This window comes from Notothenia coriiceps, unplaced genomic scaffold, assembly GCF_000735185.1.
Source record: "Notothenia coriiceps isolate Sejong01 unplaced genomic scaffold, NC01 NC01_scaffold00026424, whole genome shotgun sequence".
Lineage (NCBI taxonomy): Eukaryota > Metazoa > Chordata > Actinopteri > Perciformes > Nototheniidae > Notothenia > Notothenia coriiceps.
The window spans coordinates 1,150,371-1,175,157 of record NW_011359125.1 but is presented as its reverse complement, the minus strand read 5'-3'; the positions used below and the strand labels follow the sequence as shown (position 1 = coordinate 1,175,157).

The window sequence follows — 24,787 nt, the reverse complement described above, 5'->3', positions numbered from 1 at the left end:
TTTTTGTGGTATTTTGTATACTTCTTATAGTTGAACTGATCAGAACAAAAGCTGTAGGATATTCGGATGCGTTTGAGACATGATGATGAGGTATGTTTATTTTCTGTTAAATGTTAGTTGTTTACATTCCTGTCACGCTCATGTCATTGTTACTGTATTTCATGTAGAGCCTGAAGGCATCACTGGTTAAGTTCCCATGATGCATCTGTCTTCAGCAGGATGGTGATAGTGACAAGAGAGCTCTCACCTCGCCAGGAAACACATCTTATTTAACGATCTTTTTTGCGTTTTGGGTGTTTTCAAAGCTACGGAGGGCGACTGTACGGATTGACATGACTTTAATGTACATTTACTGAATTTATAGCCATTTCCGGAGGATATTGCGGGTGCCTGGACCTTAATGGCAAGTTAGCCAGCCTTGTTTCGGTAAGAAAGCTAACGTTAACCGCTACTAACACCACATTATTCAGCCTCACGTTTACTGTTAATGTCATTTTTTATGGATTCAACTGAACTGCTATGTGAATTGTGCTTTACAGCTTGTTTCCTGTTACCTTTATTTAATATTACGATGGGTCAAGTTCCCTGTCGAGCCTAAATTCCCACACACGCCCAAAACAGAAGCTAACTAAAAATTGGCAACTTGCTGTACAGTTTTGTTGACGATTATGGAGGTGTGATGTTATGCTAGTTTTTACTTAAACATGTCTCAACATGCTGCTGTAAGGTCAATTATTCACCACACTGTATTTTCTAATAATGTTGTTAAGTAATCCTTTTTTCCCTCTAGGTCTTATATACTGTACAACACTATTATGATACTGTTATATTTGATATCTATTAAATTCTATGTTATATTGGTGTACTACACACCCCATTATGTCATATCTTAAACCATGTTATTTCATATACTAGATATTATATTATTGTACTATAGCATATACTATATGGTACTGAGACCAGCCACCATGATCGATTAGTCGATCACCAGATAAATTAACATTGTATTATTCAAAACAATCGATCGTTTATTTTTCTTTCAACATATCAAACATGCTGTTTTTGTCCTTATTAAATATGGAGATATATTGCTTTTCTTAGACAATTTAAGATATCACTTTACATGTTTTGTTTACTATGACATATTATATGCCAAATTATGATTAATCTAAAGAATCGTCTGCAGATAAATTGGGACATCTTTAGTTGCAGCCCTCACCTGTATGTTATGCTATCTTATATTGCTGTACTATACTCAACCCATATACTTTGTCTTATTATTGTACTATAATAGATATTATATCTTTTATATATAAAATATATTATGTTATGCAATGTTACTACACCACTACACCTTGTTAGGCATCACATACTGTATCATATTGTACCATGATACTAACGATATTACGGTTATATGTTACATTGAATCTGGTTCTGTATTTAATTTTGTCAATACAGTCAAACATGATTTTCCCCTCTTTATAAACGAAGTGTACAAATTGTTGAGTCAGCTGCTATTAATCACCACTCACTTAACAATGTCTTGTCTCTACATTTCTATTTTTGAGGACCAATAAAGCTCTTAAACAGTTAATCTAATCTTATCTGCGTGTTGATCATGTCAGGAAATCTGAGTGGCATGCTATTGGGTCCTGATTTGCTTTTTTTTGAGGAAGTTAGTCCTGAGGCATTTTGTTGCTACTTCCCTGCTGACACCACTATTCTTTTAATCAGCGTCCTCACATGACTCAGTTACAAAGCAGTCCCTTACTGAAACCATGAAAGAGCAGATATGTATCAGAACTCAGTCTCGTGATGGCAAATGTAATGATAGCTCAGTGTACTTGTAAAATGTAGTGAGGAAGGAAGGAGAAGGAAAAAACCAGCTTCCTTTATTATCACATGCTTTGCCTTTTGCACAGCTTGTTTGTTCATCTTTACTATTAAATGTCAAGTCATTGGGGAAGCAGGGGTCAATATCGTGGTTGTTAGAGAAGTTCAGGTTTTGAATAGTCTTTTGTTGTATGTCTTTCAGTTTACCATGTGGGCGTAAACCTTCCCAGAAGATGCCATGCTAGCTACACAGATGCCAGATACGCCACCTGAGGCTAAAGATGTCAAACAGGTAAAACCACGGGCTTTTACCACATATGATCTTGTTACTTTGTAGCTGCTTTCACTTTGCCTCTCTGCTAAATGTGAAGGTGTCAAGTTGATCTTTATTTGCTCATGGAGTTTGTCTCAACATAGACAGGTTGTGACATGGAACATGTTGTAACTGTACTTCACATTATACCACTTCTGCCCTGATCTTAACTCAGTGATTGATGTGTGGCAAACTTATTTTTACAGTTAAGTCTTTTACTTATATAGATATACATTTTGAATGTATGTATTTATGTTAACTGTTTCATAGGACAGGCCTAGGCTCATTATGCATGCATCACATGTATGAAAAACATCATACATGACAAATTAATATGAGAACGTACATAGGACACTATTACATATAGCAATTTAAACACATGTGATATTATTAGATAAAAGGTTCTTCAAGTGAATTTAATGTTTAAAAAGTCTTGGAAAACCCTTAGCACAATTTACTGTAATTCTGTTTTAATATAGCTTTTTACAACAGGACTTGCAGACAGTGTACCAATACACGGCTGACTTGCTGAATAAATGTATGTGAGTCATGGAGAAGCTATGAGGCAGGCAAGTAACTGGTCCTAGATTATTTCATTTAGCTGTGAGGCTAAAGTCCTGCCAAGTCAAGCACTGTAAATGAAGAGTGCTTCAGTGCTCACCTTAGAGAACGCCAAGTTCATCGTTTTTCACTTTTTAGTTTTGCAGAAGTAAGCAACCTATACCATAATGTAGGTTATGTTTATGTTCTCTGTCTGTCCATGTCAGCTGAGGGCAGGTGTCATGTGACCGTAGATCATCTAAAGGCCTCTGTTGTAACCCCATGGCCACTAACCTCACTCAATCTATTCCCCATCAAGATAGAGATTGGAATGAAGAAATGATGCTGAGTGTTTTCTTTTTGCTGTGGCTCTTATATGTGTTTGTGAACAGAGTTATAAGTTATGTGCTAACCTGCTCTCATCCGCACCACACCCCAGTGGACCTCTCTCCAAAAGAAAAGCAGGAAGCTGATGATACTTCTCCCTCTCACACATTGTCACATGTAGATCAAAGATAAGCTGGCACAGTCGCTCAAGGCCCTTCAGAAGAGATATGTGACGTCAGACACAGTGGTCACCAGCGAGGACAGCGATGCTAACCTGCTCTGCTGTGCGCTGGAGGCCATCTTCATCCACGGTATCAAGAGCAAGTACGTCCGCTCTGAGGCTGGGGGCCGGAGTCGGAAGGGAGGCAGATGTCCGCTCCCACAGCCTTTCTTCTGGAGCCTCCTCAAGACCGTCACCCATCGGTAAAGACACATTTATTCTCAAAAAGACAGAATGAGAAGAAGAATAAGAGCTGAAATGATGAATCCGACAAGATTAACAGAATATTTATCTGCAACTATTTCGATGACCAGAAAATAGTTCTGGTCATTCTCAAAGCAAGACTTCCAAACATTCACTGATTCCTGGTTCTCTAATGTGATGGTTTACTATTTTTATTTCTCTTATATGATGACAAAGGGAAACATTTTTCAAATATGAGTTATTGATAGGAATAAATCAAGCTTTCAAGAGATGCACAGATGATCATTGTCTTGCTCAATTGGTTTTGTGTTTATTATCCAAGTCTGTTTATTTCATTCTTGTAACTATCATTTAAGACATATACACGAAACTTTTAGTAATATTTTTCTTTTTATAGTTATTTTATATATGAATATATATTATAACTTTTAGAAGCATGCATGAGAAGGAATTACAATAAAACATATTTCAATATATTTCTCTTTTCTTCCCCGATGGTCTGAATGTGTCACTAAATTTGGAAAACATTTAGAAATACAATTACTAAAAGGATCTGGTCAAATCCAGCAACAAAGAACAGCATATTCCTTATTCAAAGACTTTTTATAGACCAATAAATCAAGACATGTATCAGCAGATTAACTGATATTATATGCAACCTTGAGTTGTCCTAAATGTTTTATACTGATCTGCTAAATCTTAGTCCAAAGTGTAATAACTGTGTTATTTCCCCAGTGATGTGGTCACTGAGCTGGAGAAGATCAGCTTCGTGGGAACAGAGGTGGGTCTCTGCCGAGCGTGGCTGCGGCTGGCCCTCAACCACGGCCTGCTGGAGTGCTACTTAGCATCACTGTTTCGTGAGGGCTCCAAGCTGCGGGGCCACTACCAGCCCAGTGCCTTGCTCCTGAACACCGAGGAGAGGGAAGTCCTGCTCAGCTACCTCCAGGGTCTCGCCTCTCTTACGTTCAACCTATCCTACAAGTCTGCTGTCCTCAACGAATGGACCACCACGCCTCTGGCTCTCGCCGGACTCTGCCCCATGTCCCAGGCGGACACGGTCGAACTGCCCCTCAACGGCGTAGACCACCCCACCGCCAAATCTGTAAACAAAGAATGGGATACAGTGTCGCAGTCGTCAGGCTCTTCAGATGCACAGGATATGCAGAGAGGGTGCCCAGGGAAAGGCACAGGGGTATTACAAGGGGGCAGGAATGCAATGAACTCGTCAAATTTAAGCCTGGACACCACGGGCTCCTCGCAGCTCTCCTCCAGCCTGAGCTCTGACAGCCTGCTGCAGGGGCAGGACCCCCGCAGCCCCACAGGAGAGCCCTGGTCCTCATACGACCTGGACATGCCCATAAACGTCAACATCAGCACCAAGAGGCTACAGAAGGAGTAAGTGTGTGTTTTGATTTGAGCAGATAGAGGAAAAAGGATGTATGTGGTGGTATTCTTTATAATTCTTATTGTCAACAAATCCTATAAAAAGACCAATAATGATTACATGCTAAAAAGAATCTAATTGTATTCCTGTATGCCATAGAGAGCATTGATGAGCCACACTGTTGCACTGGGTGACATCATGTTACTTTATTCCCGTGAACACACTGACTGTAGTTTATCTTGAGTTAATCCTATTAAATGTCCTACTGCTATAAATACTCACTAAAGCACCAAATGTGGATTAATCCGCACCTAAAAATAGTCCTTAATGAATTCTCTTTTACTGCTGTTGGTTAAAAGGTGTCTAGCTGTTTAAGGAAATGACAGCCTTTAAAAAAAAAAATATTTTGTCTTCAATGGAAATGAATGACCTAGGTGCTTTGCTTTGAAAATGTTGACAATAAGAAAAATATGTTCTAATGTAAGCATTATAATTTGTAAATGGAACATTTAACTCTTTTTTTATATAAAGTATTTAAATGTTGGAAAGTGCTTAATTCAAACCATTAAACCAGAAATGCTAGATTTTCAAGTTATTGGGTAATTCATCAATCAACACTTTTGTCACCCATGTAAATCAAAAATATTTGAATTCTTTCAATAAAGCAATCCTGATTTTATATATTATTATTTCCCCCTATCGTCTCACCTAACAGAGCTAGTTAGGATTTAATGATCATTATCAAAATGTTAATATGAATATGCTGGTAAAATAAACAAAGTGAAAATATACGTGGATATTGCTGTGGGTATACTGGACTTCTCAGAGTTGCATTTGTTGTAAGAATTTAAATGTGATGATAAAAGATACAAGAGTCTGGAAATGATTTGTTTGGGTACCTAGAAAGGTGCTTGCATGTAACTTTTTAAAGGCTGTTCATACCCCTTATTTAAGCTTGCAGTAAAACGTATCATGACCTGTCCTTGTCTCTGCAGTTCTCCGACAGAGTTCAGGGAGAGCGGACACTGCAGTCAGGACTCCATGCGTGAAGACTCCTTTGTCTCCAGCACGGATCCCGACCAGAACTCGGAGACGGCCGTTTTCAGCGGCTCCGACAGCGAGACCCAGGGTCCCCCTTCTTCATCCCAGGACCTCGTGGACCCTCTTCCAAAATCTGATTCAGAGCCCTCGCCAACATCTAATGAGAATCATGTTGACTACACTCTGCCTGAAGTGTGCAACAATACCTCTGCCGAGCTCCCTTTGGACACATACAGTGAGCCGGTGGAGTCTGTAGAAGAAGAAGAACATGCAAACCTTTCTCATGAGACTACAGAGCCTGAACAGGAAGAAGAAGAAACTCCAGAGCCTTCAGTGCATCCAGGCTCAAGTCACTCCCTCAGCATCCTGAGCAGGAAACTGTCCACAGGTTCTCTATCAGTAAGTATTTAAATAAGAGGACAGTCTCCTAATAGTTAGAGATAAAAAAAGAAGATAGAATGTAGAAACATGAAGATCAATATATGAACAAATGCAGATTGTGCAAAATTATAAAATGGCCAGTAGCTTACAGTTTACCAAAAGCTGATTTAAGAAGTGAAAACTGTACAAGGAAATTAATCATGTAGAGAAGAAAAATACAACAAAAAGATCAAATCAAATGTTATTTATATAGCCCAATATCACAAAACACATTCGTCTCAGTGGGCTTTACAGATCAGCAAACATGAATGACAGTACTTAAAGATATAATAGACTTACAAGATAAGAATAGATACAAATAAAATAAGATTACGTACAATAAAAAGAAAACAACAAATACAATAAAAACAATAACATGTAGGACCCAGGAGGACCAACATAAGGTCATCTGAAACCGGCACCCACTAAAGGCTTTATTATATTTAAACAAGTACAAATACAATTTTTGGGAAAGCTAAAAGAGCCTTTTATTTTATTTTTTTAAATATACAAGTCGTGTTTTCTGAAAAAACAGCACTTCTAAAACAGTGCTAAGCAATAAGTGTTTTACTCACATTGCTTAGCATGAGGAAATGCAGAATTGCTCCAGAACTGCCCATATTCTAGGAAATGACACATAGGACACCTGACTCTTTGTCAGCATGGAACATCTACACAAGCTTTTTAATCATTCCTGGAACATTTAAAAAATGTTTACCATTCAAGGAGATCACAAGTTAGTCCTGCTGTGTTTAAAAAATCGAGAGATGTCATAAAACCTTTCCGGTGGCAGGATGTTATAAATAACGATGGTACAGATAATTAACTTCCTGCAGCATGAAATACCCACAAAGCACTCTTAATTCAGACGCAGGGTATGTCTCAATGTTCCTTAAAAGCAGGACTTTCTGTGGTGTCTACACATTGGTAATTCAAATTAGTCAAGCTAAGTGATAAATGAGTTTCATCTTTACATGACCCTTAACAGAAAAAGACACTTTTCATAATAACAGTGTCTTGTAGCTCTCACACTAATAACCCCAAAGGCACATGGCAACAGAAACGGCAGTTTGGAGTACAGCTCAGTTGTGTTCTCTAATGAGAACATCTGATCCACAACTCATTTAGTTTGAAAGCATTTCATTGTCGTTTAATCAACAAAAAGTGTCTATCAAATAGTTTGTAAGCTCTAGAAGACATCTTCAATTGTCTTGTCTCCAAAAACCAAAGTTATTCGGCTCTAGAGTGATTATAAAACTAAGAAAAACAGATCAACTATCAAATTAAAGTATGTATTGGCACTTTTGCCAATGACTTTTGCTAACTTACTTTGTAAATTAAATAGTTTCTGATTAATCTACAAATTACTTTAGCCCTAAGTGTCCTGTCGTTTTATTTCCTTGCAATAAGGTATTTTTGATAAAAGAACCTTTAGACCTGCACCACTTTACATTAGTCTGATGGCAATGCAACATGTTGTTCCGTTTTTTGCAAAATGTTAATGTAGATACAAATCTAAATCGAATGCAGTTAGATTATTTGAAATGCTGCAGCAGTACAAGGGAAACAGGCAGAGAGTTTACATGCACAAACTTTGATTCAAAGTTGTTGTGGGCATTATTCTTATATCTCGTTATTACAAAATGTTTGTTTTTTCTACTGCAGCATTCTCGTTCCTGGATCTCTGAGGATGACATCTACATGCCCCGCCTGGAGGAGGTGCCGGACCAGAGCGAGGCGCCTCCTCCAGCCCCCCCGGCTGAGCCCTCTCAGTCCCCCCCCGGCGTCGTCCATCGCAGACAAAGAGGTGAAACATGCGGTTCGAAATCATTCTGGCTAAATATATTTCCTACCTGTTTTCTGCTTTCTAAGAATCTCCTCTTACAGTAGAGACTCGCTTCTGGTCAAGTTATATACAGAGGACATTAGCCCTTAAGAGGGCTTTTACGGTTACAAACTATTAGTAATATGGAGAAGGACTTTTAAGAGGCTTAGGGGTTTCTTAAGCAGAGGACAAAATGGCTTGTTCGCTGGTTTGAAGTAGATTAACATGCCAAGCAACGCCACTGCATATAGACTGGCCCGTGATCACAGACATTGTTAAATGCTGGCACTAAACATTACATTACATTGCATTGCATTGCATTTAGCTGACGCTTTTATCCAAAGCGACTTACAATAAGTACATTCGACCAGGAAGATACAACCTTGAAGAAAACAGAATCATATAAGTACATCAGGTTTCATAGAGCCAAATATTTCAAGTGCTACTCAACTGGCCAAACCTAACCCTATTACATAGATTAACTATTAAAATGACCAGCATGGTTAACAAACATATGCAAATAACTATGAACAATTTCAACAGCTCCATATGCTACTGTATAATTAGCCTGTGTTTTAAACATAAAGTGTGGCTTACAAATTATACATCAGATGTGTCATAAGATAACATTATATTTATAGTAACATACCTTAATAAAAACTAAATTATAGTATGATTAGGCCTGTTGATTTCACAGTCCGTTCTACGCCCATGTCACTAAAAGGGCATTTCATTTATTTATTGTTTTGATTCACCAATCAAACTGGGTCCACCACACCAAGATAACATTTTTCTAGCTAAGACTCTTCGGTAGATTTTTTTAGGTTAAGTTTGGAGAGAGTATTGTCAGACTGTTTATGAGAAAAAGGCCCTGGGGCCTCATTTATAAACGTTGCGTACGCTCAAAAGATGGGGTACGCCAGTTTCTAAGCAATCTTTGCGATTTATAAAAAACAAACTTGACGGGAAAATGTGCGGTCCTCCACGCACACTCTGACCCATCCTTACGCGGTACGCACAAAAACAGGAGAGACGAGAAACTGCGACACCGTGGAAATAATACCATAAATGAAATTACCTCTCATTTATCTTATATGAAGAATTAATTTGCAAAAATTAATTAAAGCCAATCTTAAAATGATTAAACAAACGCCTGTTTGAGACTCCTCCTCAGTGCACACAAAAACATAACTTAAAAATAAATAAATACGGAAATGTTATTGATCACCCCTCAATTATGTTCTCTTGTTAGGAAATGTATTCTCATAAATGATGCGGTAAGTAGGAAGACAGAATTACTTTAAACTGACGCCGTTTTGCTTTTCTCTAGGTTGTAGATACGAGCATGGTTTTATATACTTTCATGTTTAATCATGTTTTATGCCGTTCGCCAATACTTGATAAGTCGCTCGTAAAACACAGGAGGTATGGAAACTAAGAACACCATATTTGGTGAATTGTACAGCTAATATAACAAAACACATTAGTTTTATTTCCTTTAACTGGAGGATATAGAGTTGCTGCGGGGGGGTTGAGACGCACAGACTGCAGTGGAGACGCCGCGCACAGCTGATCGACAGCTGGAACACAAACCACCAAATACAAACAAATAATTCAGATCCAGTCGCCATGACTCCACTCCAGAGGGATTCCCCGATCATTTCTTACAGTTTCTTATCATGGGGGTGTCTCCTGTCCCCGGTACAAACACACTGCCTGAGGAAGGCTATGTGTATTTTAGCCTGCAACCTAACCTGCTCCGGAGCAGGTTAGCTGCTCAGCATAAGTTACCATGGAGATCTAGCCCGCTAAAAAGAGAACCAGCTTCGTAGGACCGGAAACCCCGAGTTTTCCCTGAAGTTAGCCCGCTAAGCGAAAATCCAGCTTCGTACTACAGTCCTCTGGCCCTGTGGAATGAAAACAATACAGGTGTAACCAACCATACCCCAGACTGTTACATCACAACAGGTGTTTTCCACCAGCTGATAATGGGAAACCTTACATCATTCATTAGGATGTAGCTTTTGATTGTTCTGGAATGTGATAAACTTATATGTCTTGCGAGACGTCACCTCATCAGTGCTTGGACTATGGAGCTGCTGCTATATAATCTCACTAAATGACATCAGCAGGTTTATAATGTAACCATGTCACTGGTCTACAGCAGGTCACTCTTTCATTTCATCACCTACTGAGGCAATATGGGCATGCACTACATTTACTAAAGAATGTTGGAACTTTACTGATTAATTCATCGACATTTTACATTAGTAAATATAGAATTACATTATTTTATATAATGTCCTAACTGTTTTTTTAATGATGTGTTTGTGTTCGTTTTTTGTAAGAAAAAATATTATTGATGATATAAATAGTTGCTTCATTTTAGTACTAAAGTTTAGGGCTTTATTTAACAAATATTTTCATAGAGAAAAGCAGGAAATCTCCATATTAAGGAGCGAAAAACAGCATTTTCTTCAACCTAAGAACAATAATAAATAGACCATCAATACAGTTGGGAATGTTTTTCTGTCCATTTGGCTTATTTTTGCAGCTCTATTTCAGTTGTATTACTCTTTCCTTTAAACAGTATTTTATCACTTTTTTCATATGAAATCAGGGTCCAAAATAGTTTTCAAAGCAGTTATGTCAAAAATAAAATGAGTCTTTAGTTGTCAACCTGTCTCCATAATGTCAAAATAGACCAAAAATAATGTATTTAATAGCTTACTGTGACTCTGTTCTGTCAGGGCTGTTCAACCCTTTCCGGGGCTTGCTGAAGCTCGGCCAGCTGGAGCGGCGCGGTGCGATGGGAATGTGGCGCGATAACTACTGTGAGCTGTCGCCCTACGAGTTCCGGCTGTATCTCAATGCAGAGGAGCGCACCTGCAGCGACAACTGCTCCCTGCTGCGCTGTGAGGAGGCTCGCATCGCCTCACCTGAGGGCCGCTTCGAGGTGGCCTTCCCTGGGAAGCGGCTGTACCTCCGGGCGGCCAATCGGGACGAAGCCGAGGACTGGGTGGACCGGATCGTAGAAGCCGTCAAGAAATGCCGTCCAGCATCTCATGCTGAAGACCAATGGGAGGTTCTGGTACCCACCACTGAGAACGGTGTGGATGCGTTGTCCCCAACCTCCACCCCCCCCAGCCCTGAGCGCACTTCACTAGCCTCTGACACAGGGACAGGGGGGGGGCAGGAGGCGCCTCCTCTACAGGAATTTGACTGGACTCGGACTGCTGATATAGAAACAGATGCGATCAAAGAAACAGTTTTGTACTTCTCCAATGATCCCGAGGCTCGGACATGGTCTCCTCTGGTCTTCTCCCTCTCTTTGGAGGCCTTGAAAGGTTTCCGGGTCCAAGAGGGGAGGAAGCTGCTGCGGCAGACCCACCAGATTGAGGAAATCCGGGACGTGGTGCCTGACGTCTCTCTGGGAGGGCCGGCCTTTTTCAAACTGCTGACCGTCAGGGACACACTGAGACTCCGAGCGGAGAACCCGGAGGAGGCTCGCTCCTGGAGGGTTCTGATCCGCGGAGCTCTGGACTCGTACCTGGAGAGCGGGGAGGACGGAGGCTCCGTTGAGCCGGCTGTGGGGACTGGAAACCTCCACAGACTGGTGCAGCACAGACTCAAAGAAGATGGGGCCCTGCTTGTTAATCTGTGCACTGTGCCCTCAGAGAAGGGGCTCGACACTCAGAGCTTCAAGTGTGCAGGTAACATTGAGTTTCCAATATTGCAACAAATAGCATGAACACACATTGATTATCCTTTTTGAGTTGCTTTTAAATCAGATCACTCCAGTCTGGTTTGTTTCATTGACATGCTTGAGATTAAATGATGCATGGTGTGCTTGTTGAAGGATAGAAGTAGTTGGTTTTTAGAGCTGCAACAAACAATTATTTACATTTTTGACTATTATGATGGCTCTTTTTCAGACCAATCCATAAATTACTTTGTCTATAAACAGTCAGAAAATAGTAGAAATTCAGATTTACGACATCACAAGGGAGGAAATTATAAAACTAACTGACAACAGCAAGCAAACTAGTGAGATGCGCTGTGAATTCAAGAGCAACATTTATTTATTTGTAGAAACTAATTTAACTTAGCATTTGTCCCAATTGTAGCGTCAATCTACATTGTCAACTCTTTCTGATAAATAACATGAGACTGTTCTATAATTAAAAAAAAAATATATATATTTTTTTTATAAATAATCTCTTCTCTCTGACACTGAAAAATCCTAATGGCAACATGTATGGGGTATCTATACTATGCAGAAGTGTGTGTTGTGTGTCTGAGCCTGGATGCATTTGTTTTCATGTTGTTGTTCATCATGGCTGAGTTTGTTTGCTGTGTGTCATGTGCAGGGTGTCCTCAGCAAATTGGCCCGTCCCGAGGCAGAGCCCGGCTTTGTGAGTTCACACGACAGTACTTCTGTGACTCCTGTCACCATGGCGACACCAGCATTATCCCTTCACGCATGGTGCACAACTGGGACCTCGCACAAAGAGAGGTAGGTGCAGCATGCTTTACCTACAGTATATACTGTAGATGTTCTTATCGGATTTCAGGCTGAAACATAATTTAAAGCGACTGCAATAATTTCACTTGTGAGAACAATGTATAAAGCCTTGCCATGTTGCATTGTTGGTAATGTAGGCACCATATTTTGACAAGGAAGAAGAACAATTCTTTTTTTTTCATTTTGTATAAACCCAGGTATGTACAGTTGTGAACACATATTAGGCTACACCAATATTATTGGTATTATACTATTTATAGCATTACAATAGATTTCAGTGCTTGCTGCAGAGATTATTTCTGACGTGTGTGATACTAAGATTTCAAAAAACTCCAGAGCCTTCTAAGGTCCAAGAGTCAACATTTAACAAAAATAAATAGATGTCTTAACTTCCAAAATTACCATATTTCAATTCATACTTTATGGCGTTTATCTTTTCAAAAACAACATTTTCACCGTAGTCATTAACAGTTTGCTATTCCAATTACAAGGGGGAGCACGCACTGAATAATTATATTCATGAAAGTAAGTGGATTTAATAGAAAATAATCACTTTGATCAGATTGGGAATGTTTTTTTTCCTTTTTGGGTGGATGACGTCTTAAAATATGACGATAGACATTTAAAGCTACATTTGTATTCCTCAATGGATGATTCAGATGGTATACAAAAAGAAGACATTGGTTATAGCCCTAGCAGTGGTCGCCAACCAGTCGATCGCGATCGACCGGTCGATCGCGAGTGTGGTGCGGGTAGATCGCGGACCGTTAAAAAAAAAAGTAACAAAAGAAAGACAAATACAATTTAAATAATAATGTTTGAAAAATACGTTTTTAGATGTAAACCTATCATCCACCACCCCGTTAGCAGGTGCCACTTGATTGACGTATATTTGAGACACCTCAATAATATAATACATTAACCGTGCTTTACATGAACCTCATCATGACACTGACACAAGAGACAACGGCAGGACTGTAATTTCCCGTGTTCAGTGAACGCAACAGAGGCAAGACACCAGACCAATCAGAGAGTTGCATGGAAATACACGTGTGCTTGTGTCATTCAAGCTCGGCTCTGTGTGTGTGTGGCAATAGCGCTTTTAGTGTGATAGAGAGAGGGGGAGAGAGAGAGGGACCGAGAGGGACCGGTGCTAGCGGGGACCGTGATGTTAGCATCTGGTTAGCTAGCTGCACTAACGGACATAAGGAGCTGTTTCCACAACAAGCTGGAGGAGAGTCCTCTCCTGTCAGACTGAGGGGCTCAGGTGAGCTAAAGGACTCTCTGAGTGTTTAGAAAGGTTTTGTCACAAATTATTCAAAAGATTATTTCCGCGGCACACCTTCATATTCATTATAGTTATACAAACAATAAGAGAATAAATGAAAAACAGGTATGAAATAGCCTACTATATGCAGTGATGCAAATTAGTCGCTTTTCGGCGCCTCCCGCTTTTTTAACGCTGATTTGGGTGACTTGTGTAATTCGTGGAGAACCGAAGAGTTTTCGTTTTGGGGGGGGTCCGTCAGTCCGAGGCACACNTTTAGAGCTGCCTTAAAAACACAAAAGGCAATCCGGGTCCCAAGCTGTATCCAGATGTGACTTTAGGGGTACCAAACATAACATGTTGGTGCATAAATGTAAAAAGATATTAGCCCTAGGTATTTATGATATCCAGTGATGCAAATTAGTCGCTTTTCGGCGCCTCCCGCTTTTTTAACGCTGATTTGGGTGACTTGTGTAATTCGTGGAGAACCGAAGAGTTTTCGTTTTGGGGGGGGGTCCGTCAGTCCGAACTTCTCACTTCAAAAAAGAAGAAGAAATCTAGATCGCAAAATAATTAAACAAGCGAGTGCCTGTTTTTCCTGGCCAAGGACAGGTTCATTGAACACAACACGAGCGTAACGTGTCTTCACCATAGGTCTTCACGTGGTTATGTCTCGTCTGGAAGGTGTAATGGAGAGCATCGGAACGCTGCTCCAGCTCTTCAAATATTGCAGTACCCAGTAGTCGAGTTGAGGGGGGATGGGGGGGGATGGCATCCCCCTTAGGTATTAAAATGGTCAAAACCATCCCCCTTATGAAACGGCCATCCCCCCTTCCCATCCCCTGTTATTTGATCAATTAATGTGGAAATATTGCCAATGTTTAATTTTCAACATTCTACATTTTATATGTGCACGTCACGTGCCCCTCGTCCACATTATTTTAGCCGCTAAAATACTGTTGACGAGGGGCTCGTGCACATATCACGATCACGAAATTGATGTCAAGTCAGTCAGCGTCAACGATAGCAGCGCAGCCTGTGCAAGCATCATGGCCAGTAAGCGACAAGGACAGNCAGGGAGAGCAGAGGAGCAGTGATTACGCGATAACTGTGTGTGTGTGTGTGTGTGTGTGTGTTGTGTGGTGTGGTGGTGTGGTGGTGTGTGTGTGTGTGTGTTTGTTGTTGTGTGGTGGTGTGTGTGTGTGGTGTGTGTGTGTGTTTGTGTGTGTGTGTGTTGTTGTGGTGGTGTGTGTGTGTGTGTGTGTGTGTGTGTGTGTGGTGTGTGTGTGTGTGTGTGTGTGTGTGTGTGGGGACCGTGATGTTAGCATCTGGTTAGCTAGCTGCACTAACGGACATAAGGAGCTGTTTCCACAACAAGCTGGAGGAGAGTCCTCTCCTGTCAGACTGAGGGGCTCAGGTGAGCTAAAGGACTCTCTGAGTGTTTAGAACGGTTTTGTCACAAATTATTCAAAAGATTATTTCCGCGGCACACCTTCATATGATCATTATAGTTATACAAACAATAAGAGAATAAATGAAAAACAGGTATGAAATAGCCTACTATATGGCAGTAAAACAAGAATACAGTTTAAAAGGGGAGTGATTTGTAAAATATCCATAAAGGAAAAGAAAATCTGTTTACAGTTCTGTTTCATATGGGTGCTGAGAGAGGTATCCATATATCTCTTCATGTTGCTCTCAAAGTGCACCAGATTGATGCTTTCAACTTCAATATTTAAAAAAAAATCTTCCCGGGCGAGCATCCCCCCGGACCCCCCTAGAGGAGGAGAGGTCCGCCCCCCAATAGCACTTTACCCCTGCCTATATGCCATGAGCTAATTATGGAGCCTTCATTGTAACAGTAATTCAGATGCAATTAGCCTATATAAAAGGCCTCAAATTGGAAGCACTGTCTCGGCCGTCTTTTTCACTCAATTCTGCAATAGGTAGATCTCGCCTTTCACCTAGGCCGAGGTCGGTGATCTTGGGCTTAAAAAGGTTGGTGACCACTGCCCTACAGGTTAGAAACCCAGTCATCACACACTTCATCACGTCCTGACCTCCTGCGGTGTGTGTGTCTCTCTCCAGGTGTGTAAGAAGGCCCTGCATCTGCTGGCTCAGGTGGAGCAGGAGCCTCTGCTGAACCTGGATCAGCTGAACCCTGAGCTGGTGAAGCACGCAGACCCCATGTCTGAGGCCCACGTGCTGCGGCAGAGGCTGCGCCTGCTGGGAGACTACCTGCTCACCTGCCGCAGTGGAGCCTGCAAAAAACTCCAGGCCAGGTGTGTGTACGCAGGGGCCTCATACATTATACCATATTTCACTACGACATTATATAATACTGCTGTTTTTGTATTTCTCGGTCAGAATGGAGCAGCGGACGTACCTGCTGGAGTCGAGCCATCTGTACAGCGTGCTGGACCTGCGACAGGTATCCTGCTGTGTTAATTTTGTTAATAGCCCTCACATGTGCCACCATGAAACATCCCTAAATGTCTGTTTTTCTTCTAGATAGCAGAGGGTCAATATGCAAACTACCTGTTGACACTGCTGCAGTACGCCTCCAACCACGTGTTCCACTGTGACCTGTGCACGCAGCGCGGCTTCATCTGTCAGATCTGCCACGCCAATGACATCATCTTCCCCTTCCAGTTTGACATCACCACCAGGTATGTATCCGATTTGTTCATCCCCACAATTACTTTTTTAATACTTTGTATTTGTTTCAAGTTAACAGTTTATGAAGGAAGACTGCATTTTGGAGGGAAAGTGTTCCATATTGGTTTTTTTAAGATTTGCCTTTCTCTACATTAGGCACTTATTTTGTACTTTTTTTTTTTTACTAATATGCGGTTAAACTTTTAATGTATGTTGCTAAATTAGTCAAGTTTCACATTGTATTCTATATACTGAGACCAAGCTACATGTTGACCTTTTGACCAAGTCAGGTCTTGGTATTAAAAAAACATATTATTTTAAAGGGAATAACCAAAATATTTAATAGCTGACTAAATACAAACCAAACATATACAATGCACATGTATGTACTCAATTTCATTCTTCTTAGTTAGTATGGAATTTTACATTACCTCAATTTGAGAATATAGGTGGATCCAGCAAATGTCGATCTGTTTGTTGTTCTAGATGTGGTGTGGAACTTGTATTGGTTTCTAAATCGACGTCACATTCAGTTTCTTTAAATCTCTTTTTCTTATCCTCTCTACCCCAGGTGTAAAGATTGTAAGGCGGTGTTTCACCTGGCCTGCAAAGCTGCGGGGGTTTCGTGTCCTCGCTGTCAGCGGATGAAGAAATACCTGGAGAGGGATCTGCGGATCTGCGGGTCTGAGCGCTGACGGACAGAACAATAACTGAAAATCTAGCTTTCACATGAAGTAACCTCAAGTGCAATTATGAGGGCGTTTGGCCTGACCTAACAGTGGAGGGTGGTGTGTGAGCGACAGTGCTGAAGTAGCTAGACTCTCTTGCACTAACTTAGTCACATCGGACCTTGTGATGCTGACATAACACAGCCAAATGTTACTGACTTTAATACCTCTCTGAATCCAGACCACGCCATGCCATCAAAACCAAGGACTGGGCCTCAGTGGAGGCTGCTGCCAAGAATCATATCCAACACATTTGAACACCTTTTATTACTTTGCCTTACAGTGTGGAGAAGAGGGCTGTACCGAATGTCTTTCTTTTTTACAATTGATTTTCTTGAAGGAAGATTCAGATGTCTGTCACCAAAAATAACGAAAAAAACAAAATCATACATTTGAATGAAGTCAATGAGTAAGACCTTTTTTATGGATATAACTTGTTAGTTTTTTCAACATAAACACATGTAGGTGTCCATCCATCCATCTTCTCCCGCTTATCCGTGGTCGGGTCGCGGGGGTAGCAGTTCCAGCAAAGAGCCCCAAACTTTCTTTTCCCTGGCCACATGAACCAGCTCTGACTGGGGGATCCAAGGTGCTCCCAGGCCAGCGAAGAGATATAATCCCTCCACCTGGTCCTAGGTCTACCCCTTGGTCTCTTCCCAGCTGGACGTGCCTGGAACACCTCCCTAGGGAGCGCCCAGGTGGCATCCTTACTAGGTGCCCGAGAATAATAGATTAAGGAAAATTGAAGTTAACTCTGCATGAGTTATCAATGACTTACTCAGAATGCTGCTTTTTCACCAAAACACAAGCTTCTCTGAACCGGCGTATTTTAGCAGCCTAAAAGAGGCCTATTAATAATATTAGTGTATGTAGACTAACTGTATCTGCAAATGTGCAGAAATACCAGGTTTAAAACGCATTGGAATTTCTTTTCTGACTGTCATCGTTATGAATGAAGTTTTTAGTATTCGGTACAGCCCTAGTCGTTCTTCACCATCATGTTTACCGGAAATGCTCCACAGAGCTTTCTGCATTTGTCTCGGATGCACATTTAAACACAATGCGGCAGTGACCGTGGGTACTGAGGATACAAAATATGGAAATCAGCACTTTAAATGTTCTAATCAACACATTTTAATTGTGCCTTTTTAATTTAAGCTTTACACTATTTTCCTTTTTTTTTGGTGTTAAACAAGGGGCCAAAAAGCCTCACATAGACTATTCTTTTTTATTTATCATAATGAAAATGAATGATGTTAATAATAATAATAAATTGCTGCATTAGATTCAGATTTTGTATAATAGTAAAAATCATTTACTCAGAAGACTTTGTGGAATGTTTCTTTAAGTATATTAACTCAGAAAAATTGATTTAAAAATAATGATTCCTTCTAATCTTGCTTGTGAGTCACACAGACGTAATTCACAAGGTTGCAAATACTTCAAATGATTAAATACTACATGGTTACTGAAGTCACAACCCATTTTGCATATTTGCACCTGGCTACGACTGTTTTATCTAGATTTTAGTTGAAGTATCTTCCAGAATCTAGCACATGGAGTTACTTGCTCAATTTTGAATATCTGACTGATGACAGAAACGTTTTGCAGAATCTACAGAGAACAAAAATAATAACTTGTCCAGTCCATTTGGATATATTCAGAACATATCACTTGCAAGTAGGGAGTACAGAATACTGCAGTACTGTTATTCCTGTTTCATGTTTTGTCATCTCATTTAATACGGATATATAAATGGCCATCATGAAACAAAATGTCAGTGTTATTTCATGAATCTGTTCTTTTAGGAACAATTGGTCATTTTTACAGACCTAACACGTTACTAAATACAATGACTTGCATCCACATACAGTCATTTACATTGGAACATTTTCTTAAAAGTATCAATTTTTGCAGTCAACTTGATTACTTTTTTAGCATTTAGGTATGGCTACAGTGCGAAATCAATGAACATGTGTTTTGGGGCATTCACCATAGCATAAAATAATGTTGATAATATCTCTTCAACTTACTGTATGAAGGCAATGATCTCCTGGTTAATTTTAAAGGAGATTTCCCTCATAGTATACATTTTCTCCCAAAGAAATCCGATTAATGTCTGTTCAATCTGTTCTAGTAAGTAACAACATTAAAAACAAAGACACTCACATGAGTATATGAAAGAGTATGGGCCAGGAATAAGGGAAACAAGTAAGAATGAAGAGCTTTCAGTATGGTTGCTAATGTTAGTTGATTGATGTAACCTTAAAGTTTGATGTTTGATCCCAACATTGCAACTTTTCTCCCTACTACTGAAACATATTTATTGTGACTTTTTTCCCTAATACTGTAAGATATAGGCTATTGCAAACTGAAAGAAAGGATAATCTTATGTTTTTTTCAGGCCTGGTACTAATACTGAATTTCCCACATTCTCCACATTTTCACTTTATTCTCAAAATGAAAATACAAAAATTATCATCTTTTTTCCAAAGCTTGGCACACATACTGAAAGTTTAAATCTTGTTGTACCGTTGACAATATAATTTTTTTAATCGTCCTCCTCTGGTTGATGTTATCCCATGCATGGCACTAATATTCTCCCTAGACTCACCTGGGAAAAAGTCCTATTGTTGAAGAGCAGACTTCCCTCAAAGCACAGGTGCTGCTAATCACTTAATGATTGCCTTCTGGCATTAGGCCAACATGCACGAGCAAATCCTTACATTACATTATTAACGCAATCACTCACACCTGCGATAATGGAGTCAACATGTACATTTCTCAGTTTTATTTTTGATGTAACTGCAGAAAGTGTGACCTAAAAGGGAGAAAAATGTACATTAACTAAATTATAAAGCAATGGAAACACTTAAAATAGTAAGTAATTGAGGGGTACCCCGAATTTCTAAAGATGTGTGCAACCCTAAAAGGTGACGCACCGTTGCAGAACAGCAGGGATCCTGATAATGGGAGGAGTAAGTGATGACAGCAAAGCCTGTAAAACACGTTCCGTGAACGCAGCAATCCAGTCGGCTTTTCTCTGCGTAGCCTGGAGCAGCATATCCCTGTTCTCTGAGCCGCCACAACATTCCTCACAGCATTCCCTCTCTCCGGTGCCCATTTTACTTGTTTTTATCTGACCGCTGCGTCGGGAGAACCGGAGCTGCGGGGATGGATGCTGCTGCTTCGGAAAGGAGCGCCGCGGAGAGCCGACTGGAGAGATGCAGTCACACGGCGTTCATAGAGGACAACACGCTGTATGTGTGGGGAGGCTACAAGGTGAGAAACACAGGCTAGTTTTACCTGTGCAGGTAAATATATCTGCCTTTTTAAAGTATCCATGTGTCCAATGGTTACTTTAATGTTCTGGTTGTTGTGTAAAGTGGCATGCTGACATAATGACATTTTACCACTTGACCAAGAATAATTGAAAACTGTGATTGATCGTGAGCTTTAGCCTCAGGTGTTCTTCAAATTGGTTTGAACAGGAGTTTTTAGGCAGATGTATTTTGTGGTTTTGCTTCACAATATGTTTTTTTTCTATCATTTGTCCATCCTTATTGATATGTTTATGGGGGAAACCAACACCTGACTTGAAATTGACAATACAGTTGAATTAACAACTTTTTTATTTAATAGTGTTATTGTAACTACACATCATGACAGGAGGATTTATATCATGACTGCTGCATTCGCTTTGGATTACCTACATAAACTGGATACTGAGTGTACACCTGTGTACAGAAACCAGAAGTTGAGAGCTCTCAAAAGCAACTTTATAGCCGCAGAGCAAAACATGTTCCAACAAAGAAAGCATTTCCCAGTGTCTATCTTGTTGCATCCTCATTGTTGCTATAAGATTACAACATTTATCTACTAAACCGCACAAGTCATTTACTTGTTTTGATGCTTTTAACCACTCCCACATTTTTCGTGGCTTTATTCCTCAGATAAGAGTACAGGTACAAGATGTGTTCATACTTTGACTGTATCTCCTCCTCTTCCTCTCAGGTAGTTGGTGGAGAGGACATTGTGTTGCCCAGTGATGAGATATGGCTCTGTGATTTGTACAGTGGGACCTGGTAAGATGTAGTTTAATCAGCTGATATGAACACTGTGTCGACCTTGACATTTAAAGCTGTGGATGTCGGCCTCGACCATGTGAAATGTTGAAAACAAGATGCAGGGACTGTGCAAAAGGGTGCAGTTAAAGGGAGAATTTGTTGAATAAATCCCAGATTAAAAAGCCAACTATAGTGCAAACCAAGCACAAGGGTTGAGGTCACATTTCATCTGTTTCTTACCAACTTTTTCCTTTTTTGTGACCCAGGGAGATGAGGGATATCAACGGTGACAAAGCACCAGATTTATCTGGATCCTGTGGCTCTTATCTGAACGGCACACTCTACATCTTTGCAGGATGCGACCCTGTTGGATACACAAACCAGGTGAGTTGCCTTGACTACCAAAAAGCGTGTTTGCAAAAGCAGCGGAAGCAGTTTGTGGCCCTTGTGTATTGTCCTTAAACTGCAGTCATTGAGCTGAGCACCTGTTTTTAACCAGGTACAAGAAATCTCATTGAGAGGTTAAGAGTGACCTTACCAAGGAGAACAACAAAAGAACAATACAAAAAACCGGTCACATACAATCAACTACTTTGTTTGCTTCCGACATGGTGACGTCACTATGTATCACTTGTGCTTTTATTAGTTAGCCCTCACATTTCTTAGCGGTTGACCAATCACAAGAGCCGGCCAGCTGACCAATCAGAGCAGACTGGGCAATGGTTTCAGACAGAGGGTGAAAAGAGGTGCACCTCAGGCAGTATGAGAACAATTGAAAGCTTTTTGAACATTAAAGCATGGAAACATGTCCCAGTAGAGTCACAAAAATGAACCAGAAAATGAGCATAATATGGCCCCTTTTTTAAAAGTGTCTTTCACTTCACTTGATGACTTAAAATTCCATCTGTACATTATTCCTGGAACAAGATGCTGCATATGCTTTACATTTAAGTTTATTTTTCCTGCCATCATGTGTCAAATAATTATGAAGATGTCCTTTTTTTCAGTTTTGTATCAAAATCTTTTTTGGGGTATCTTTTGGTATTACTGAAATGTCCTCTTAAGAATACATACTTTTTTTTTTAGGATACATCGTCTATTTTTACAAGAGATCAGAGATTAACCGGATAAAGGGAATGTACTTTCAAAAAAACTTACAGGTTTTTGATTAAAATAAATGGAACAAAGGCAACAATTTGAACAAATAAACAGACTTATAAAAAGCTCTGAGCTCTGTTAGCTGTGCAACATTTTGCTTTAACCCAGATCTTTTGTAAGGCATTGTCTGTTAGATCTAAACTTGTCAAAATTTAAAAATTGATACAGTGTATTATTATAATAATAATAATAAGCTTTATTTGTATACACTGTGCAGCTCAAAGTGCTTTGACAAGGCTCACATCACGATATAAAACACAACATGCAGTTTTACATGCAGCAAAAAACAAAACAAAATAAAAAAAGATTATGTAGCAGATTACTGTATGTAACAATTAAATGGTGAACCCTTTTGGTAAAATAAAGGAAAACAAAATCAATAAATAAGATACTATGAAAATACCTATAAAAGACACTAATAATACAAATGAAATAATTAACAAATGTCTAAAACATCAACTTAAAAGGGAATCTTGCTAATAAAATGGTCAAATAAATATTAAAAGTCAAAACCTGATAAACAATATAAAAATAACCAAATATTAAAAGACCATATAAAAAGTGGGGTGTCTCTAATTGGAAAAATGTATCTTTTAACTGTCGTTTAAAAAATGTCCACTGAGTTGGCCTCTCAGATATTTCCTGGTAGGGTGTTCCACAGTTTGGGAGCGTAGTGGATAAAAGCGGCCTCACCCATTTTATTTTTGGAGACTTTAAATATATTTAAAAAGCCAGCTGAGGAGCACCACAGGGCTCATCCAGGGACATTACATTTTTAAAACTTGTTGTGAATGCCAGATATGAAGTTTGTCTTGTACATCATGCCAAGCCCAGGGCGTGTTCACAAGAAAAATGCAGTTTATCCATTTGTGATCTGATGATCTGGTGTCTGACAGGCTTAGCATTACACAGAGGCAATCAAAAAGGCTTTTAAAATGATAACACAAAAAAAAAACCTGAGATCAATCGACAGACAGACAGAATCGAGTGTTTTTACTGATGCACATCCTAAGCAGCAATGAAAGATATCTCAAACTATAAATCTCACTCCATGATAAAGATGGCAGCTTCTTGATTCCAATGAATTGTACTCTCCTGTTTGTAGATGTTCAGCGTTGATCTCACAGAGCAGAGCTGCACGTGGAAGAAAGTGACCGACACAAAGGGAACGACGCCCTCACCTCGAAACAAACACTCCTGCTGGGTTCATAGAGACAGGTCAGTGTGTGTGTGTGTGAAATCCCACGGCAGCACACCAAGATTAGCTGTAAATGATACATATTTAGGAGGTTTTAAAATGAAAAAGTGGATTTCTATGTTTTTTCTTTAGATTTATCACAAAATACTATCAGTTTTCGTACAACATGTGACGTGTTCCTTTTTTTTCCCCCTTGGCTCAGATTAATCTACTTTGGTGGATATGGGTGTAAGACGATAGGACAGGTACAGAACACAACATCAGCAAGCTTTGTCGTGGATGAGATGTCCTGGGTAAATGATAACAACCATGCAGCTTACTGTATGCTTACTTTAACATATTGCTTGTTTGGCACTCATCATATTCCAATCTCTTCTTTTTCAGGCAACCATTGGAGACGTTTTATTCAGGTGCTGGGGCTGGAACAATGAAGTCAGTGTTTATGAACCACATACGGCCATGTGGAGTACGCCAGAGACTCGGGTGAGTGCAACATGATTTCATGTAAGCCTGTAGTTAACAGAGAGGGCTGTAGTATTTATTTATGTGTTTTTATCTGTGTTTTATTTGTTTGTCAATTTCTTTCTTGTGTCCAGGGTCCTGCCCCTACGCCCAGAGGCTGCCATGCAAGTGCCCTTATGGGAAACAAAGGTTACATCTCTGGTGGCGTGGTGAGTTTGCTTTACCAACTTGTATACACTGTAGTTAAAGGGACAGTTCACCACAAATTGAAAATACTTATTTTTTATTTTACTTATTAGGTCTATTTCCCTATTTAGATTGTTTTTGTGTGTGTGTTGGAGATATCTGCAGTAATAATAATGCATTTTATTTATATAGCGCCTTTCACAACTCAAAGACGCTTTACAATATGAGGGAGGGTAGACAAACAAGGACAGGCAAACAAGTAAGTAAGTATAGTAAAATAAAAAGGCAGTCAAGAGGAAGTTGATTGAGAGGGGGGGGGGGCTTATGGGTAGACAGAGTTGAAAAGATGTGTTTTGAGGCGGGACTGAAAGACTGTGAGGGACTCAGAGTCACGGAGATCTTGGGGGAGGGAATTCCAGAGCCTAGGAGCT

General features: G+C 39.9%; 2 protein-coding genes across 4 annotated transcripts in view; both read left to right on the top strand.

The window, feature by feature from the left end:
* The first annotated feature begins 213 nt into the window (after positions 1 to 213).
* Positions 214 to 17,687, top strand: plekhm1 (pleckstrin homology domain containing, family M (with RUN domain) member 1). The gene is made up of 12 exons (XM_010784647.1): positions 214 to 426; positions 2,036 to 2,125; positions 3,195 to 3,436; positions 4,173 to 4,832; positions 5,817 to 6,261; positions 7,948 to 8,089; positions 10,858 to 11,820; positions 12,478 to 12,623; positions 15,988 to 16,181; positions 16,267 to 16,330; positions 16,411 to 16,568; positions 17,129 to 17,687. The coding sequence occupies exons 2-12, from the start codon at positions 2,072 to 2,074 to the stop codon at positions 17,250 to 17,252; spliced, it is 3,192 nt and encodes a 1,063-aa protein (XP_010782949.1). The 5' UTR covers positions 214 to 426; positions 2,036 to 2,071; the 3' UTR covers positions 17,253 to 17,687.
* Positions 17,688 to 20,200: 2,513 nt separating this feature from the next.
* Positions 20,201 to 24,787, top strand: part of LOC104957045 (kelch domain-containing protein 1-like) — a 9,489-nt gene continuing 4,902 nt past the window's right edge. The window contains exons 1-7 of one of the 3 annotated variants that reach the window (XM_010784646.1): positions 20,201 to 20,567; positions 21,300 to 21,370; positions 21,619 to 21,736; positions 23,616 to 23,728; positions 23,911 to 24,001; positions 24,093 to 24,191; positions 24,305 to 24,379. In XM_010784646.1, coding sequence (XP_010782948.1) covers positions 20,460 to 20,567; positions 21,300 to 21,370; positions 21,619 to 21,736; positions 23,616 to 23,728; positions 23,911 to 24,001; positions 24,093 to 24,191; positions 24,305 to 24,379 — 675 coding nt within the window. In that variant the 5' untranslated portion in view covers positions 20,201 to 20,459. The remainder of the gene's footprint in view (positions 20,568 to 21,299; positions 21,371 to 21,618; positions 21,737 to 23,615; positions 23,729 to 23,910; positions 24,002 to 24,092; positions 24,192 to 24,304; positions 24,380 to 24,787) is intronic. The other 2 variants (XM_010784645.1, XM_010784644.1) reach the window with 2 other exon arrangements.